The sequence below is a fragment of the Chiroxiphia lanceolata genome, chromosome 2 (genome assembly GCF_009829145.1).
Source record: "Chiroxiphia lanceolata isolate bChiLan1 chromosome 2, bChiLan1.pri, whole genome shotgun sequence".
Classification (NCBI taxonomy): Eukaryota; Metazoa; Chordata; class Aves; order Passeriformes; family Pipridae; genus Chiroxiphia; species Chiroxiphia lanceolata.
Genome location: NC_045638.1, coordinates 34,496,318 through 34,517,248, shown reverse-complemented (window position 1 = coordinate 34,517,248; position 20,931 = coordinate 34,496,318). Strand labels below are relative to the sequence as shown.

The 20,931-nt window shown below is 39.5% G+C and overlaps 1 protein-coding gene across 3 annotated transcripts in view; it reads left to right on the top strand.

Moving 5' to 3' along the window:
* The first annotated feature begins 675 nt into the window (after nt 1–675).
* Nucleotides 676–20,931, top strand: part of PPP2R3B (protein phosphatase 2 regulatory subunit B''beta) — a 48,469-nt gene continuing 28,213 nt past the window's right edge. The window contains exons 1-2 of one of the 3 annotated variants that reach the window (XM_032681054.1): nt 676–799; nt 2,297–2,748. In XM_032681054.1, coding sequence (XP_032536945.1) covers nt 2,401–2,748 — 348 coding nt within the window. In that variant the 5' untranslated portion in view covers nt 676–799; nt 2,297–2,400. Of the gene's footprint in view, nt 800–2,296; nt 2,749–17,772; nt 18,079–20,931 lie in introns of those variants that run through there. The other 2 variants (XM_032681055.1, XM_032681056.1) reach the window with 2 other exon arrangements.

Genomic DNA, 20,931 nt, shown 5'->3' with positions numbered 1-20,931 from the left:
TTCCATGTCTCTCTGAGGAGCCCAGAACTAGACACAGCACTCTTGATCCGGCCTCACCAGGCCTGAGCAGAGGGGAACACCTCCCATGACCTGCTGGCAATGCTCTTCCTAATGCACTCCAAGGGCACACTGCTGGCTCACGGACAGCTTGTTGTCCACCAGCACCCCACACGGTGTGATTCTTGGGGATGGTCCTCTGCAGGGCTAGAAGTTGGACTCGATGATCCTTGTGGGTCCCTTCCAACTCAGCATATTCTGTGATTCTTCAGAGCTGCTTTCCAGCAGGTCAGCCCCCAGCCTGCACAGGTGCCCGAGGCTACTCATCCCCAGGTGCAGGACACAGCATTTGCCTTTGTTGAATTTCAGACAGTTCTTCTCTGCCCATCTCTCCAACCTCTCGAGGTCCCTCTGGAGGGCTGCACAGCCCTCTGGGGTATTGGCCACTCGCCCCAGCTTTGTGTCGTCAGCGAACTCGCTGAGGAGGCACCTGCCTCCCCGTCACTTTGCCAGCTCCTTTCAAAAAACCAGCCAGTGAGGCGCAGCCTGTGAGCTGCCGCAGCTCTGAACACCGAGACCCTGTCTCAGCTCTAAGCTCGGCACAGGGGGCGGCGGGGCCACCGGTTGACACAGGCGGGGCGGCCCCGCCGCCCCCCCATCCCCACTGCCCGTCACCATGGCGACCGCCGCCGCGTCCTGCGGGGCGGAAGGGCCGCGCTCTCGCGAGACGCCGGGGCCGGGCCGGAAGGAGGCGCGTGTTTGAAGGCGGCGGCGGGAGGGGCGGCGGCGGAGCTGGGTAGGGGTGAGTGTCTGTCTTTCGGGACGCTCCTGCGGCGGCGGAGCTGGGTAGGGGTGAGTGTCTGTCTTTCGGGACGCTCCTGCGGCGGCGGAGCTGGGTAGGGGTGAGTGTCTGTCTTCCGGGACACTCCTGCGGCGGCGGAGCTGGGTAGGGGTGAGTGTCTGTCTTCCGGGACACTCCTGCGGCGCGGAGCCACGTCCCCCCTGAGCTGCTGCTAGGGGCAGGTGCCGGCCCGAGGGACCGAGCGTGTGGCGGTGGTGGTGGTGGTGGTGGCGGCGGTGGTTCCCCACTCCCGGGGCGGCGCCGGGCTGGCCCTTCCCCAGAGCCGTTTCCTCACACGTCGATGGTGCTTGGGGCTGGCCGGGCACAGCCGCGGGTGCCGTGAAGGTGTTGGTCTGACAAAAAGGTAGCGAAACGACGTGACCTTCAGGTTCAGAGATGGAGTAACAAACTGCTGAGTGGCGACAGTTTAAGTGCTGCGGTTTTATAGGGCTTCCAGTTCTGCCACAGGATGAGGATGAGCATTGGTTTTTAATAGTATTGTTCGTTTGCTAGATGTTATTCATTTCCAAACTGAGGTACTTATTTTAAGGCTTCTTCAGCAAAGTATTGGCATATAGAATCATAGAATAGAATAATTTAGGTTGGAAGAGACCTCTAAGGTCATCGAGCCCAGCCATACATCTTTGCTGCCTTATACATGTAGATCAAATACTGACAAAGGCTTTAAAAAAAAAAAAAAGGCAAACATGAGGAAGCATAGTTTTTGTTTAAACTGTACCAGATCTTGATAGTAACTTGGTTCTGTTAGTGTTTCATTCCAATCCTCTATCTCTCTCTAAAAAAAATATACATTCTGTTTGTTTCAGTTGAGTAGCTGAACTTGAAATCATACTCCCAATTCTTGAATCACATGGGGTTTTGCATTGGTTTTGAAAAACTGTAAAAGTGGATGTCAAGTATCAGTTTTTAAAATATCGAATGACTCTGTGATACCAAGCTCTGGGTATTCAGCTGGGCATCATGTGGGGGGATTGCAAGATTTTAAGTCAGTAGCACAGACCTCTGAATGAAAATTGAACCTTCAGTCTTAGTTCTAAACCTCTTGACTGAAAGACTTGCTTCTTAAATCTTTCTTGTTCTATCATCAAGGCTTTGCATAAACTACTTAGACATTTAGTTCTTAGTGTGTGCAAGTCAAGTCTTATTCATCGTAGTACGTGGGGTTTAGCACATTATTAGAGGATATTTGTTAGATATCTCTTGAGAAAGTCCAAGTGCAGTGTCTTTTTGTCCAGTCTCCATCATTTAAAAAAAGTTATCTATTATTTAGAAGAAATTATTGGAATTGAATCTGACTGATTAATGGGTAACACTTATAAAATGTTGTTGAAGTCACATATTAGAATGTAACTCTCAACTCCTGGTGGTATCTTGAGGGAATAAATATCAACACTTGGTTAAAACTGTAAGATTTAATAATCATATTTTCCTTAACAGGAACCATGAAGTCTGTGAAACACTAGAAGTCAAGTGGAATGTTTAGACGATTGTCAAATCTTTACTTTGAATTTGAACCAAGAAAACAAGGAAACTGGTAGAAAATGTCACCTGGGAAAATTTTGCAGCCTGCAATGAAGATGAAGGTAGATGAACTCTTTTTGTGCTGGTTGAGTCAGCCTGCAACTCAGTCGACAATAAAGGACTGCTTGAGAAGAGTCAAGAATGAGGAGAAAACAGAGATTGGTAATGCAGATTCAGGAAACAGTAAAAATGAGAGGTTCACTAATAAAAATTCCAATTCCAAGCAGTCCATATTAGGAGATACCAGATTGCCTTTAATGTCCTTCAGTCCTCCTCAGCTTTCTACTACTCTTCCGTTGGCAACTCCAGCTACCTCAAGGAGCATTTCTAATGTTAGAGCAGCACGTCAATCCTCAAGAACAAAAGTAGTAAGTTTGTTTCTTACTTATTAGACTTATTTGTTTAAATGGAACTGCATTTTGTGTTTGTGGTTTTGGTAAATTATGCAAGTAGGTAGTTTCCCCTCAGGAGGTATCTGGAGTAGAGTGAAGCAGCAGCACTGAACATAAAATTTCAATATTTGTGTGTCATTAGTTTTAACGGCTGGTGACCTAAACTTCCAAAAGATTGTCTTGGCTCCTTGCAGTCTAATTGTGGATAAATGTAAGTCCTTGTGTTTGTGCTCCTTTTATAACGTACTGCCTTGACTGCAAATATTCCTTTGTGTAATGATACCAGGCACTATTGTTAGTACAAGACTCAAATTTGGCTCCACTGAATCTGCATATTAACAAAGTAATTGTTTTGGTACTGCATGGTACACTCAGTGCTTCCTTTCTAATGAGGTCTTCATTTATAACAGACAATACCCTCTGTGCAAGAATGACAACCCTGCCCCCAACCTGAAATACTCTTTTTAAACTTGCAGTTCAGTTCAATCTAGTTTCGAGCCCTTTTCATAAATTGTAAAAAAAACCTGGATAGAAAATTATGTGGTGACTGACATTAAGCATTGCTTATGTATGATCTGCCTTCATACAATCACAGAATTATAGAATGGTTTGGACTGGAAGGCACCTTCAAGAGCATCTAGTTTCAGTCCCCCTGCTGAGCAGGGATACCTTCCACTAGACCAGGTTGCACAAAGCCCATCCAGCCTGGCCTTGAACAACTTCTCTGGGCAACCTGTTCCAGTGCCTCGCTGCCCTCACAGTAAAGAATTTGAAGATTTTCTTCCTAACATGTAATCTAAACCTACTCTTTCAGTTTAAGTCATTTAAATCCTTGTCCTGTCTCTACATGGCCTTGTAAAGAGTCCCACCCCAGCTCTCTTGTCAGCCCCCTTTAGGTACTGGAAGGTGCTATAAGTTCTCCCCAGGGCCTTCTCTTCTCCAGGCTGAAAATCCCAACTCTCAGCCTGTCTCCATAGGCAGGTTGTTCCAGCCCTGTGATCATCTTCATGGCCCTCCTCTGGACTTGCTTCAGCAGGTTCGCATCCTTCTTACAGTGGGGACCCCAGAAGTGGATGCAGCACTCCAGGTAGAGTCTCAGCAGAGTAGACAGGCAGAATCACCTCCCTTGACCTGCTGGCCACGCTGCTTTTGATGCAGCCCGGGATACAATTGGCTTTCTGGGCTGTGAGCACATGTTGCCGTGTCATGTTGAGCTTTTCATCCAAATCCTCCACCTCAGGGCTGCTTTCAATCCATTCCCCACCCTGCCTGTATTTGTGCTTGGGATTTCGCTGACCCAGGCAGGACCTTGCACTTGGCCTTGTTGAACTTCATGAGGACTTTGAAGAGTTGTTAAGAAGCATGCTGTTTGTGCTATAGGACTATAAATTCATATATTTTAATAATACTGGGAAATTGTAAGAGGTCATCACTCCCAGTTACTCTACATACTTTGTTATCTAACTCATTACACTGGCCAAACCTGCTGTCCCAGGGAAGCCTGCTCAGGTTGGTGAGGGTGGAGGGAACAGAGCTGAGGTTGTTTAAGAGTTGGTTATTTTTTGTTTGTTGTCAATGTGCCTTGAGTGTGTATACTTACCTAGCTTGACAACTTTAAGTCCCCACTTCTTAGCTTCAAAACACCAGTCTAGTGTTTGTTTAGATTGGTTTTACAATAATATGGACCTCTATTTATGTGTTAATTACCAGCCAGACAGCAAGGCATGACAATTGATTTACTTATTTTTTTATGTTCACACCATTATGTTTTAGTGCACATTTCACCTTCATTTCTAGTGAAATGCAGGAAGTCAGCAGATGCTCAGCTTGTTGTATTAGATAAAAGCAAGCAAAGGAAAGAGTTGCCATTAAAACCCACTGTTACTTGATGTACTTGATTGCTAATTTGTGTAGTGTAATTTCTCTTCACGTGTCTTGGTTGATTACTTGAAGAAGATGCCATAAAGAGGAACTAGAAGAGATTAATGAAGAGTAACATTCTTTACTTAATTGGAATTGTTTATATAGTGCTGAGAGAAAACCTAGAGGGTTAAGTTTTTGATTGCTCGAAGAAAGTTGGGCAGGGGGAATTTCCAAGCAGTAAGAAATTTATTTATGGCTTTATTATTCAGCTGAACTGAAGCTTAATCCAAAAGTTTCTTAATCTTTAAGTGTAAATTGCATTTGCAGCTGACATCGGATCTTAAATACCACCAAGAGTTGCATAATTGCATGTGTACACCATGACAGTGTTTTCTCATAGAAAGCAAAATGTACCATATTTCCTTCTGTAAACTACCCGCTGCAGTGTCAAAACTAATGCATCTGGTGTTGTACACTTAATTATGTTTCAGAGATCAAATCACAAATGGTTTTACCTACCTCATATGAGTTTGAGGCCCTCATCTCACTTCTAGAAATGCAAGAAACTGTTTCAGATAGCTTTTTTAAAAAGAAAGCTTGTACTGTAGATCCAGTACTACAGATTTAAATTCTAAATAGCAGACCTAGAAAGTGGTAAAAGTTAATGTGCATAGCTCTGTGTGCCCAACAGTGATATTGGGAAAGAGCTTTTACATCCAGCCATAAAGAGCTGGAAAATTATTTCTTTTAGGACTATATAAATCAACTTAAGCATCTTATTAAACTTTTTCTTACTGTACACTGGAATTCTCATAAAACATCATACAAGCAGTAAACTCATTTTGGCATGATATGTTTTCAGTGTCAGTGAGCTGAATCACTGCATTTGATTATGGGTAAGGTTGCTGTATTCCTTTTCATGTGTCTTAAAATGTTCTTGCAACTTTTTTGAAGGACACCAAACAATAAAGCTGATAACAGAAAACTACCATGCTCAGGTTATTACTAGGAAGTAAATATGAATGTGTACGAAAACATTTTCATACTACAGGTTTCTGCACTTATTAGAAAAACATGTTTTTCAGAATGGGAAGCATTCTCAGAAGACCAGTGTTGAATCTAACTAGATATTTAATCTTTGACACTTTAAACAGTAGCGTATGAGCAAAATAGGTTGGTGTGCTGATGGCTACCATTAAGCAGTATTAAAAGTGCTGTAGCTGTCAGTTATTGTATTCAGGGAGATCTTTCTTTTTTTAAGAAGTTAGTTTGTGATTGAAATCTGAGGGTTATATTTTTATCCAAAATTCAGAAGTTACCATGTGTTTTGCTGAAACACTTATGTCTTGTCAGAGGAGAATTTGCCATCTTTCAAGATAGTTGAAGCCCTCCACTAATTAGCAAGTCTAAAGTACTTTCTCCAGTAATGAAAGAATTTACAAGATCTTTATATGAAAGATGAACAAAAAACTGAAGTGCTTCAAACAGGAATTTTTTCATCTGAACAGGCTACTTAAAACCATATTCAGAGTAAACTATTGACTTAAGCCACATGCACATATTGAAATCTAGACAGAACTCTACCGTGAAAATCTATGTTATAGTGTGTTTTAGTGCAAGTGAAAACAAAACAGTGTTTGGTTAGGGTTTTAGTTTTTCCTTCAGAGGAGGTGCTTTGCACTACTTGCATGGTTGCCATTCACAGGGGGGTTGGTGTCTGACTGTACCCATTGTACCAACACTGTACTTGCAGAGTTCTGGTCACTTTTCTTATGTGATGTGAAGTGCTTGCTAGCACTTTGTATTCTGCAAGCGGTCCTGTGCTAAATCTTAAAATAACAGAAAATCAGAGACAGAGAAAAATTTCAACATTCAAGTCTTGAATATTTTCTGAGTATATTGTTGAAGAAAGGAAATTCTAGAGCTGTAACTTTCCAGCTTGAAGAATAGCTGTTGTAGATTTCTTCTAACCCTTGTCACTACTGTACATGGATTTAACAGTGTTTCTGGTGCCCTAGATTATATTAAACATATGGGGTATACACAATTGTACACTATTCATCACATTGTCACAAATGCCAGTCCTCAAGGCCTAAAAAGTGCCATAGGCAAGATGTTTAATCCTAACCAGCTGGTGTACAAGGCATCTGGGGAAACAATTCACAGAATTCCCTATGAGTATTTTGTGGGGTGGTGGTGCAGAGAGAATGTGATATGAAGTGAAGTGCTTGAAAGTTATTTTCCATTTCTCTGCAGGGTCAACCTTTGATATAAAGGTACTTCTTGGAGTGGTTTCCCTATATCCTTTGCTCGATAAGCATATGTTCACACTTGATATCCTGTGACAATTAAAGCTTATTGCCTCATATTTCTGTAACTTGTAATTTTTTTTTTACTGTTGTAATATATTGCTGCATAGCTTTTTTTCATCAATAACATTCTTGCCAAATTTTTGTTAACAGTTACTCGATTTAAATGATGTAGTACTGCTAGGATCCATTTTAGTTTAAAGGGGCACTAGAATTAAACCTTTTAACATTGACCGAAGTTTGAGTATAACACCACTTAAGAGTTGCTTTTTGCAACAAATCGTTCTGAGGGCTTGAGTTAAAGTGTAACTGGGCTTGTACCTGCATCCGTCAGACCAGTGGTGCACTATGCCTGTCTTCTGCAAGTGTGCTGGCAGTGTCTTTGGGGACTACCTTCTATTAGCATGGGGAGAAACAATGTTCATAAAACATGCCAGAAAAATAAGAGGAATGAGAGTGTTTGAATCCTGTACCCTGCTCAAGTAGTTGTTAAGCTTTGATGTTGGCCTTCACATGTCCAGCGTCTGGTCTTATATGGTGTCTGCATCTGAATTGCTGCCTTGTATGCCTTAATACTAGAAGCAATAGTAACTACTGAGCCTGGGTTATGTAAACTGTATTAGCACTGCACTGCACTGCACACCAGATTACGCTGTGCAGGACTGAGTGTGGTCTAACACATATGCTCCCTAAATCTATATTGTGCAAAGATAGTGTTACTAGTGCCATGTCCCGTCACTAAGTGAGAGAGGGTGGTGGACTTGGCTTTCAACTCGAGCCCGTGACTTAAAGGGAGACTGTAAATAACCTGATATCAAACTGATGTACTTTTACAGTGATAACAGTGTACTATGACAGATGTCAGCACTAGTGTGTTCACAATAAAGCTCCTTCTATGGTGCCAATAAAGCAAGGGCAGCCAAAAGTTCATATTAAAGTCTGGAAGAGTGCAGCTATAGGTGTTCCTATAAAATCATCATTAGTTTCAAGTGTAGTGAAATAAGAGTAGTCAGCACAAGCAGTGCTGGTAGTATGTTGTGTTAATCTTCTTAAGCTTTGCTGTACTGAGTAGCTTGGAATAGAAGAACCATTATACCAATTAGAGAACTATCTGTTCTTTTTATTTATAATGGAGAAACTTAATGTTATTCGCTGTTGCAGCTTTTTGATAGTGCTCCTTATTCTATCTGCATCTTGTACCCTGGGATATAAATGTTACTTTTCTTAGCAGTTACATTAGTTCTGTTGTGCTTTGTTAGAAGAAATAGTGAACTGTTCAAGTGGCAGTTGCGCTTGAAAGTATCTGTCCTACTGTAAACTCATATTTCTTATATGCTGCATCCAGTCTTAAGAGGTTTTGGCATGTCTAGTGCTGAAAAATGGAATTCAGAATTATGTGTGGCTTTCTTGAAATTTGAAGTTCCCCTGAATCCTGTCACGGGACAAATTCAAATATTTGGATGAAATTTATTAATCATAGTCACTCCTTTTGAGTAACTAACTCTTATATAGGTTTGAACTTTTTTTGTTTGTTTTTAAGATCAGTACTTAATTCCCGTCCGGTCTTTCAAAACATATAAGCTTAATTTTAGCTTTACATCAGCCATTTAAACAGTTTACTCTTTTAACTGGTGTTCAATCTGGGAGGAAATTAGGTATTGATATAGAGGAGACAGCTTTCTCTTTTTGCCTTCAGTGATGTTTGAGAACCCATCTTATGTTTTTGAGAACCTTTCCATATGCCCTACACTTACTCTGTCAGCAAGAAATACACTTGAGGCCAAAACCATATATGGACTTCCTTCAGTACAAAAGTATAAATGCAGCTCATCCAGTGTACTGGTTTGTCCACTGATTGACCTAGTCAATGGCTGCACAGAATTTTTTAGCAAACCATGTTATGAGAAAAATCTACAAAATGCCAGTGGTAGTGTCATATGGCCAAGTCTTGGGAGATTTAGAGGCTTTGCACACACAACTGTGTTAAAGTTGCCTAACTTTCATTGAAGTCGTTGCATTGATTCGAGGAGATACCAGTTAAGCTCACTCACTGTTTTTTGCAGTCAACAACAAAGGTTACTAAATTTAGTGTTTTAACAGTGGCATAACGTGTAAATAACTCCTTTGTGTTGGGCTGTATTAGTGTGGTGTTCTTGACTTCAAGTTAACCACATGGTACCAATGCCTTGGTAGAGAAGATCAGTTTGTATTCTGCAAATGACAGATACAACTTAAAATGGGTCTGTAGAAACCTAACCAGTAACTAAGAAATGTTTTTAAAAGTGTGTTCCAGTACTTCATCTTAGATGTGCCCCTTTTGCATAGCAATCACCATTCCATGTAAAAAATAGCTAGAAACTATAGAGCCACCCAAGTAATATTTCTAGACCACAGGTGCTTGCAGGGTGCTTGTGCTGTTGAGATATGTGTTTAATTAACCTTGTGCATACTGTTTAGCTTCATTCATATGGAATTAGCCTTACATATTTGTTCTGTGTAGATCTAACTAGTAACTTTGGCTGATTTCAGGCAAGTGAGATGAGCTGGAAGTCTACAAAGAGATTTTCACAACATTTGTAAAAATCTATATGCTGGGTAAAATCTCATGAGTGGATGCTGAGGAAATCCTTGCAAAATATCTGTACAACAGAGTTGTAAATGTGTTCACTGTGAAGAAGGTTCAATTTGACCTTGACAAAATAAGGTTTGTAGAACTTGTGAAATGGCTTGACTTGCTTTGTTTTTTTTAATTCAGCAGAACCAGGAGAACAGTTTCTAAGCAGTTTTATCCATTTAGAAGCTAGGTTTATATTGATAAACAATAAATAATCTTCTAAATTTTATAAACATCTGCTAGATATGGTCATCACTGATGTATTGTAAATAACCATCCTTGTGGCATACTTCACTAAGAAATAAGGCAAACTATTTGAAATTATGCACTACTGAAAACAATTAATGATGACCTAGATTATTCTCCCATCTGCTAATAGTCTTCATGAATAGTCATCATTTACAGCAAATACTTTGTCTTGTACTGTAACTTCGGATTTTAAACAAAAGATCGCTGGTTTTGTGCTCTTAATTGCTTTTAATGCACTAAAAACACCACTTAAAATTTTGAGTACCTGCTTATTTATCAAGTGACAAATTTAGGCTTAGTATTATTTTAGAAAGATTTTCTAGAAAAAATATTTAGACTTCACATAAAGACCTAAAGTAGTGGAGATTGGAGGAAAGTCAGTAGTACTGTTTCTGTTCTGGCAATGTATTTGTGGTGTTGTACCTCTGTGAGATGTCTTATTCCCTGGGTCTTTTTTCTTCCTGCGTAATGGTTGCTCCTTTAGTTATACTGAAAGATAAAGTTCACTTGGTTAATAGTGACCTGCTTCTTTGCTCTGCCTTCTTTCTTTGCTTTGTCCTTTGCTTGCAAGTTTGGAAATGCTTAACTTTTCATTTAGCACTGTAGAAATCAGTATAGTTTCTATCGCCTCCATTTCCTGAATCAGGAATGATATCATACTGATACAACACAGTAGTGTTAGATCAAGAGTATGTCTTCATAGAAATTCATAGAAATATCAGAAATCCTGATTTTGATTGGTAAATTAACAATTTGTGAATTTACTGACAGACTTGTAGAACAAAGTCTGTGTGTTAAACTTTCCAATTTGTTTTGCTTTAAAATCCTTGGGGAGGGAAATCTCAAGCAAAAGCATAAGCAAGAAGCTGTCCTGCAGCTGTCACTGACTCAAAATTATTGTCTCGTGATTTCAGGGACTAAATTACATGTTGTGTTAACCTGTGATGCTGGATTTAAAGTAGTGGTTGTACTTTCATACACCAATCATTCTAGTTTGGGAAATGATGTTTTTGAAAGGATTAATTGAAAATTCAGTTAATGTCAAAATTATGGAAGTACTGAACAGCTGGTGCAAAGTTGAAATAAGTTGCTGGACAATTATAAAACATTGTCATTCATGTTCTTTATACTAGATTACTCTGTCCATTTCTAAATTAAGGTGACACAAGTTAAGTAATAGCAATGTAGAAATCACTAATTATCCATAACGGCCAGTGTGACTTTGAAAAGTTGTAAAATATGTATCATTAGACTCTGTAGTAAAAGCTGCTGTCCTGCGTCTCCTAGAACGCTTCCATCAGCGCTGCCTCCGTACAATCTTAAACATCCACTGGTCAGATTATGTGACCAATACATCTGTTCTTGAGCAAGCAGCAGTCACAAGTGTAGAGGCCATGCTGATGAGAACACAGCTGCGATGGGCAGGGCACGTCTGCAGGATGAAGGACCACCGCCTCCCTAAGATCTTGCTCTATGGTGAACTTGCCACTGGCTGCCGCAAGAGAGGAGCCCCGAAGAAAAGATTCAAGGACTCCCTGAAACAACATCTCAGCCTTGGCCATATTGATCACCATAATTGGTCCACTCTGGCCTCAAATCGGGAGGCCTGGAGACACAGCATCTATAACGCTGCGGAAGCCTTTGAGAACACACGCAGGATCACTCTCGAGGAGAAAAGGCAACGCAGGAAGAACCGTGTCTTGCGGAATACACCATCTAAGGAGTCTTTCTGTTGTGCCTTTTGCAACCGGATATGTCTGTCACGTATTGGCCTCATAAGTCACCAACGTGCATGTAACAAATGTGGATAAAGCCTTCCCAAATCTTCGTTCGCGAAGCCCAGCCATGACCAAAAGCTGCTGTCACTTGTAGGAATATCTCAGTGGCATTCTGAATCAGCCTGAACTGATTCTTCATTTCAACCTGTTCTGCTATTCAGAGGCTTACATTGGTAAAGTTACAGGTGCATATATTGTTGGCTGTAGCTTCCCCTGTGGATAGTCTCTGTAGCATCACAGTTCATCTAAAATATAAAACCTCAGCATGTTATTAGAGCAGGTGTGACTCTAATTTGTGTAATCCATACTAGATTTTTTTGCTTATGTCTTTCTCTCTAGTTGCCACCTCAGCAGCATCAATTTGGGTGATCCTGGTTTTCGTGATCTGATGAACAGGGTCGTCTTAAGATCATGAATAATAAATAGGCTCCACCTGTAGAACTATTCCAGCAATCTGTTTCTGTTAAAATTCAGTTTATGCTGTACACAAATAAAATGTAAACTGATAATGTTTTTTAAGATGGCTGTGGCAGGATGGTCCACCCTGAACAGACCTAAAATCCAATAATGTGTACTATGCAGGCCATCATGCAAGCTATCATGCAAGTTCAGCTGCTGGCACCAGGGTGATGTCTTGGTGTTAAATTATGCTAAGACCATCCTGGTTCACCAGACTTCGAATATACATACTTCTTTGCAAACAAGATGTGACAGATAAACTAGTCTGTGAGCTTGTAAATCTGTGACTACCAGTCCATCACTTCATAACTATAAAAGCCCAGTCCAACTTCCATACAGCAGATTCTTCAACGTACTTCCCTGAAGTGTGGAGCCTCTCTCGTGAAGCAGGGACACCTCTTCATGGTTGTTCCCCAGGCGTTAAGAGAAGGGGAGAGTTCTGCCCACTATCTCGTGTGGTGAGTTATATCAGTCTCTACTTAATAATTATTTCTTTTACTAGCTTCGATATAATTGCTTTAATATAATTGCTTTGTTACAGTGCACTATATTACTTTGTTATATAACACTCTACTAGTAGATTTTTAGCTTTTGCACTGTGTAGTAAATACTTCTGATTAAGATCTTTCGTCTGTTCACCTGTTTGTTAATTTGTCATAATAAATTATTTATTTATGTAAATATATCTGTTTTGCCAACATTAAAACCTGCGGGACAAAGTGGTTTAATCATACCTCTGTAATTCCTTTAAATTTAAGCTGTTAACACAGTCTGAGGCTAAGGTAGGATTCAGCCGCATTTAAACCCTTCCCTGAGAAGGAGTTTAGAAAGTAAGGGAGTCCTTTCTGCCCCTCGAGACTTACCAGCAAGGCTTTGCTTTTTAAAACTTTGTCTAAGCCTTCCACTCTCCAGTGACGATGGCAGAGAATTGTTCTGAAAGGTATATAAACCATTCATTTACTGTCAGGCTCAGGTTTTATAACGTCTGGTGTTGATGCTTGCTGAAGTTAGTCAGCAATCTAAAAGGGCCCATGCTATGTCTTTGGAGTCCAGGCTGTGTAATCATAGCAAGGTGACATGTATCTTATCTTACAATCTGATAACAACCCATGGCGTGGTGTTCATGCATGGCATTCTTTTGGTAATGTGCAGAGAATCTGATCAGCCCATCCTTCCCAGCCTACCAGCGTGACTACACATCTGACATCTAACTGCTGTCTTTTTATTCACTGTCTTGCCTTGTAAGAACTCTGGATTCTCCCAGCCTGCCTGGAAAGAACTTACAGGCATTGCTCTGTCTAATTCAAGAGTACTGGAAAATGTAAATAATCATTAGAGAAGATGTGCACATGCAAGACTTCCTGTTCTAAGGGAGAGGCATTTGCATCCTCCAAGAAAAACAATGTGCATCTAGGCCCAGATTCCCATGAACTTCTTTCCAAGGCAAAAGCATCCGTTTCTTCCTGTGAAGGTAGATTTCTTAACTGCACAGAGTCAACATCTAGCAGTTCATCAGTGTTGCATGTCATACTCAAAACACTGTCCATAACTTCAAAGCAATCAGTTTGCATAGCCGGTAGCTGAGTATGAGCATAATACCTTGATTCCTTCTGTTATCTGTACATGGTAGACATATCTCCCTTGGGTTTTGTCAGTGTACTGCTGAAAAGGTGGGACTCTCATCCAAAGGAGATTTAGGGATGGATAGTTATACTTTGTTACTCTGTTCAGCTCACAAATGCATTGTCCTCTTGTTCTCTACTCATGCAAAGCAGTTAGAAATGGGAAGTTGCTAGCAAGAAGTTAGTTCCAGGATCTTTTAGTACATAAAAGACCAGGTATGGAACTATCTGGTTTAGAAGTAATTCTTGATAATATTTAATAATGGTGATAGTCTAGTCACAATGTTTTGTGAGGAAAAAAAGAACCCAGCATTTCAGGGGGGTTTTTTTGTTGGGTGATTCTTTTGCGGTTTTTTTTTTGTTTGGTTGGTTGGTTTTGGGATTTTTTACTTGTTTCCTTAGTCTAGCAAAGAATTGCTTCTTTTATTTGTCTCTCTTCTAGTATATTTATGTAATTTTTCTTTGTATTTCCTGCCTCATAGTACCTGTGTTTTAGCAAGCATCCTTGGCTCATTAATTTGTTGTATATCTTCCTGAACTATTTGTTTTTACTAGTAGTGCTTTTTTTCCACTTTAAACCTCTGAAATATATCTTTAGTACTAAGTCATGCTCTTTCATCTTTTTTCTATATTGAGAAAGGTACTACCTTGCCTTAGTTATCTTCTCTTAAACTGCTGTGTTCTGCCCCTTACTAATCAGTTATTTTGGAAAGGGTTACACAGTTGCATAATAACCCTTTACGCTGACTGTTGTGGAGATAGTTCCCTTTCCACAGCTGACCTAGGAGTCACTCTTACTTTCTGCAGCATCCCAGGCTAAGGGATTCTATTTGGTTCTATGCTGTTGCCATTGGGTTTGGCCATTCAGCCTTATTTAAACTGCCTCCAAATGACAGACTTTCTGTCATTTTGGTTCATATGTTACTGGGTTGAAGACTGGACCCCAGTAACTATAGGTTTTGTATGGCTGAATACATCTTATTACATATTTAAATTATTTTCTTGGGGACTTCCTGTAATGTTGGGATGCTTTTTTTCCAAAGACTTGAGGTCACTTCCCTGTAGTGTCTTAAGACTTTAAATATACAGTTGGCGTATGCTTCTGACAAGAAATTCTGTTTCTGTAGGCAAATGCTTGAGGTTTCTTAAGGTATTCTTCAAGTTTCTATTTCCTCTACATTACCCAAAATATTGTGCTGTTTGTGTTGTGTTACTCTTGTGTGTGTTCAGATCTCTGTTAAAGTGGTAAACTCTTTAGCCACAGTCCCTTGAGTCAGATCCATTCATAGTGTATATCTTTAGCTTTGGAAGGAAGTTTGTTTATCTAGCTAATAATAAGCTGCCAGGATACTTAAACAGCTTCATGGCTGGCATCCAGCCCTTTACCCGGTAAAGGATCTTGCTTTGGCTTTCACTGGAGAGAATTCAAATTTAGAATAAATGTAACACAATACTTGAACACTCCCAGTTCAATCTGGATGGGAGCTGGCTTTCCCTTTTTCCTATGGCTAATTCATGACTGAAAAGGTTAAAACAGATCTTACAAGATTCTTGTCCATATTGCTTTACAAATACTCAGTCTCCTTACATGTGGCTATACAAACTTCAGCTTTACCCTCAGCTGGTGAACAGGAGGTGATTAGTAGCTGCCAGTGTACTTAAGTATACTCAATTGCATGTAGCTTCTTCATGTGTTGCAACCTGGGAACTTCTGACAACTGTGCTGCATCAAAGTATGTAATGACCACTAGGTTTGAAAACATAGTGCTAAAACAGTATTAGGCTAACAATGGGATTGACTTAACATCTACCTTGAGCAGTGAAGTAATATTATTACAAAGCAATACAGAATATTCAAAATACTGAATGTGGTTTGCCTGTTATGTGATGGACCCTTGAGTTCCACTTGAATAAAGGAGGGAAATATACAACTCTTTCCAGTATCGTGTTCAGGACAATTATTTCTTACTGAGGCTCCTTCAGCAGGTTCAGGACTGCAGGTTCAGGACTTCTAATGTTTGGACTGCAGCTCCAGTCTTTTAGGTTGGCTCTCCATGTGACAGTCTGACATCTTAACGACTTACTACAGCCACATCAAACAAGACTGTGAATGTAGTAGCAAATGGAAGTGCATCACCTGGTGAAAAGGGATGAAAATAGAAAGCAATTTAGGTGAGAAAACACCTTTCTGTTACCTCAAGTATGGCCTATTTTGCCTAACCTGAAACACAATCTGCCTTGCAATACAACCTTTCTGACCTTCCACAAATATTTTGGTCTGTGTATCTGTTGCCAGAGTAGGATTCCTCTCCTACTCTAACACCTCAGTCCTTCATCTCAAGTTCCAGGCATGCTGCTGTTGTGTGCTGCATGCCCAGTTCCCTGCTGGCTTCACTGTGGCCAAGGTTTATCCCAGGTTAGTTGATTTAGTCTTCCTAAAAGACAGTGAGTGACAGCCAGTTTTGCTCAATGCAGTTTGATAGTCTGGTCATGCCAGCCACAGCGTCTGACTCTTGCCTTGTCAATTCCTTTCTTGTTCTCCCACTTCCGAAAGAAATAAATATCTTCATAATGAGTTGCAATAAAAAAGCAGAGGGAGGGGACTGGATACTAAATTAAAACCGAGAAAACAGGTGTTTTATCATCATTACTTTGTAACAGTGTGTGATAAACTAAAAAAGGATCCAATTAAGACAAATCATGCTTTACTATCACTTTTTCGTAGTTTCCTTTTCTTAATCATACAAAGATATTTACTGTGGGGTTTTAATGTACATGACAGAATGGCTATGATTGGATAAATAGGCCTAAGATTATATGGGAGTAAAACAGTGCCATCCAGTAAGAAAAATCTCAAACGTAGTGTTGAAAGAGTTATTTTAGTGTTTCTTGGGCTGTTTACATGTCTGTGTAATCAAGAAAATGTCTTTATTTAAAGCATGAAGAATGAAAACAGACTAAGATTGGCCAGATCTTTCTTTTTATGTTGTTAGTAACTGAACTTGGTCATGACAAGGTAGGCATCATACCATTATCTGAAGAGAATTTTGGGGTGCTGAGAGTGTTCACAGCTTGAACTGGAATGGTAAGAATTGCCATACCCATAACTGCAGTGGTGATATTTGGGAAAAAAAAAAAAGTCATCAAAATAGGAACATTTCCTAAAGATTGCTGTGATAAAGGTATACCCATATAAAACATGAAAACTTTACCAGTTATTGGTTAATGTACCTAAAACTGTAAAGAAGGAAGGATGGAAGGTCACTTCAATTTCCACAAAAGCTTATCAGATTTCTATTTCCATGAGGAATATTGATGTGGACTAAAACTTGGCTTCATCACCCCCATAAAATGTATTTGAGATTCAATACACTGAAAATAGAGTGGTAGCTGACTCTGACTTTAGTGCTACTGAAACGTGACAGGTGTACAATCTAGTATGTGGATGTTAATGTTTATAAAGCTCCTATCTATTTAAGCAACAAAAAAAAAGTATCCTGTCAGCTTTTTTCAAATTTTCTGACATCATTGGTATTTCTAATGTAGCCTTTTGGTAAAAAATTATTTAAAGCAGCATTTCAGTGTAGTAACATTTGCCTCTTTTCTGCTACTGCTTTCTATCTTAGGATTTAAATTGTTAGATTCTTTCAATACAGTAACTTACATCTAGATGAATGTAAAAGAAGAATCTTTTTACATGATTATGTGAGCCACTCTGAAAGTCTACAGTTTGTTGTTGCCTTCATTTTGCCAGTGTAATAGGGTTCCAGCTAAAGGATGAAAGAATTTAAAAGGAATTTAATTGCTGTGTAATAAGCCTTATCCTCTGGTGAGGTACTTCATTGAAGCTAGAGAGTGAGTGTTTTGTGACAGAAGGGAAAGCTGAGGGGGATGGGAGGAGGAGGAAGCTACAAAATAACCACAACTGGCCTCTCTGCATTCCTGTAGGGCTTGCTTTTTTTAAAATTGGAAGCTGCTTTTATGGATACTCCTCCAAACAGTTTGGTTTGGTTTTTTTTCGTGCTGTCCCATTTAGACTTTGGAATGCATGGACGAAAGGGCAGGCCCCCAAAGTGACTTTCCAATCTGTTTTTGCAATTCCAGCCAAGTTCCCTTTAATGTATGGAGCGGGTGAAGTTGAGCTGACTCTTATAATATCACAGAACTCGGGCGCAGCTGCTGCTTTAAGTGGCACTGCGTGATAATACAACAGCTCTGCTATTTACTGGGACTCAAGTGCCTGGACTGGCAGACAGAGACATTACATGAAATCCGAAAGCATGAGGATAAAGGAGATTTCTTTACGGCAAGATCCTGATCTAAGAAAGGAGTTGGCATTGCTAGCTCGAGGATGTGATTTTGTTTTGCCTTCTAGATTCAAGAAGAGACTGAAAGCTTTTCAGCAGGTCCAGGTTTGTCTTTCTGTTCTTATACAATTAAGTTATTGTTGTCAGTTTTACCTTCACAGCCACACAAACTGGCGGAAATATGTGGAAGTTCTTGCTAAAGTAATCCTAAAAGAAGGATTTTGATAGTCTGTTCCTTATGTTGATTTCTTCTGTGTTTCAGAAGATTATGCAGGTAGTTTTCTGCAAACAAAAAATGAGAGTTTGCTGAAGCACATATCACAGCTAAAGTACGATGTTTGGATGTTTGCACAGAGGGATACGCAGTGGAAAGTTGGTGCATTTGTTTCTATTAGACTTTTAAAGACTGTTTTCCTTGATCTGCATAATCATGATCGGCATGCATTTCCTCAGGGGATTTAATTTACCTTTTACTGGAACTGTGAATATAAAATACACTGAACTAGGCTGTAACTTCACTAACGCAAACATAATATGCTAAAAGGTGCTTTCATACTTACATGATGATCCTGAATTCCTTTAGATTATGTTTATTTTGGACTTTCTATTTGGATGAGATCAGTTGTTGCTACATGGTTCACACATGCCTCTGCTGTTTTGCAGCAGTCAGTTAAATCGACCATTTTAAAATGAGCTCATTATTGAGAATAGAAGTATGTAAAATTAGAAGGAAAACTACTTACAGAGTAACTGTTCAAAGAGATTATCTTTTTGGAGTGAAAGTGTGCAGCTTTTTTTTGAGAAATTGAAATTTGGTATTTCCTCAAACACACTTTAAGGCATTTGGTGGTATGTGAAAGCATTCACTTTGTCCTTACCTCACCCTCACTTCTAACTCATATACTGAAGGTATATCAGCGATGGCATGTGTGACTTTTTTTTTCCCCCTTTTATCATTAAGGAAAGTTTATCAGTATAATAAAAATTACATTATCTTAGATATTTTTGCTTTAAATCATTCTAAATATAGCCTGCTACTTAATTTTGAATTCAGTGCACTAGTGTCCCTTTCAGCTGACCTTCAAGAGAGGGACATAGAGCACTATGACCCTAAGAATGTGTTAGCCTTCTGACTTCTATATTATTATTTAATTTTTTTTTTTATCTGACCTTTATAAGCAATGTTTATTCCTTTGTGCAAAGCAGAATGCAAGTGTTGACTGTGCTGGTTTATACCATTCAACGTAAACATGTGAATGAAAGGATTTTTGTCTTGTATCTTTTGTGCTGAAGTGGAGACAGAGAAAGGAGCTTGTTGACTAGAGACAGCGTGAAAAGAAAATGCTATCTTATTTACTCAAAAATTGTGGTAGCAGTTAATATTTAGGTACCTCAGAGCAGAAGGCAAGTTTAGTCTAGTCATGGCACCCTGTTGTGAACAAACACATCATTACCTTGTGTGGTGCCTCTTAACTTGATCCGTCTTTCATCGAATGATAGTTGGATCACTTGTACTTTTACAGGGCTTTTTTATGTTGACCTAGAAAACATCTCAGTGTAGTATGGTAATTCATACCTACAAGCAACTATCTACTTTCAAAAACAGCTTGTCTAATCTGTAGGGGTTTTTCTGTTTTAGCATGCTACTGGCTATAAACTTACAGTGCAGACAATGAGCAAATATTTTTGATTTTTAACCAGACTTGCACTTCCCAGGTAAATGGTAAATGTAGAATAATGTATGATAAACTAGCTTAATTGGATTACAAAATTCTTTGAGCAAAACAGAATTAATAGAAGAATAAAACTAGAATATGAGGTCAGTCATGGCTTAGTTTGATATAAAGTATTTTATCCAAGGTTCCTTTTTTAAATGATGCTTTGCTTCAACTTCATGATTTTAAGGAGACTTTTTTGGAAGTACCTTCAAAAACTAAGTATGGGTGCTAGTAATTGTTGATACAGAAGCTGGACGTTCTTTACCTGACATTTTATGTTAATGTTAATTTCAACTTGACCTCATAGGTTGGGTGCATTTTAAGGAACAGCTATTTATCAACTACATAATCCTAAACTAGTATCCTAAAATAAAAAATTGGTAACGGTGGTGGAGGGTGAGATAACATGTGGCTCAACATCTGCTCTGAGCTGGGTTGAAGTGACTGGGTCTTCCACAGGTTCCAGGAATTCTAAGGCAGTGGCTTTTCACATAGGGCCATATAAGTAAGTAATCTGTGTAGGTAATCCTGTCTGGTTTAGAAGAGGTGGTCATTAGAGCATAGCACATCAAGTTTCATGAAAATTTTTAAATAGACAACCAGTAGCGAGGTGGGTTATTCTGGAAAGTGGTGGAATAGGCTGTTCTTCAGTTTTCATTTATTAGTGAAAATTTATAAAACTGGGCAAAGTAGGGCTTTCTGGAAAGATCTGTTTCTCAAAAGGAAGATAAAACAATACACAACTGTTGAAATGTTCTCTATTACTTCGGGGAACTGAATTTTTTAGTAGGTAACTCAGCATAAAAGTAGAACTTCAGTCCATCTACTCCTGACATTGGTTCTAGGACCAAAACCTTTCTTAGGTACTTAACACCTACAGGATATATTGAACTGGAAATGCAGCATTTCAAGAGCCACTGTGTCCATCTTGCTCATCAATTTATCTGAAACTTTGGAAGGAGAAGAAACTATCACCATGTCAAATGTACTGGCAACTGAAAGATGTGAACTGAAAGGCTTTTTACCTGCTGATAGCTGAGCAGCTTGTTTTGGCTGGTAACATTCCTACCTGTCTGAGTTGGAATCTAAGCAGCACTATTATCCCAGCTATGTGAGGAAAATATATCTGAGGTTTGAAACAAAATTATAACAGAATATAATACATCTTTGTATGGTGACATGCTTATACCCGTGTAACTCAGTGTTACCTAAACTAGGAAAATAGGTATTATTTTGCTGC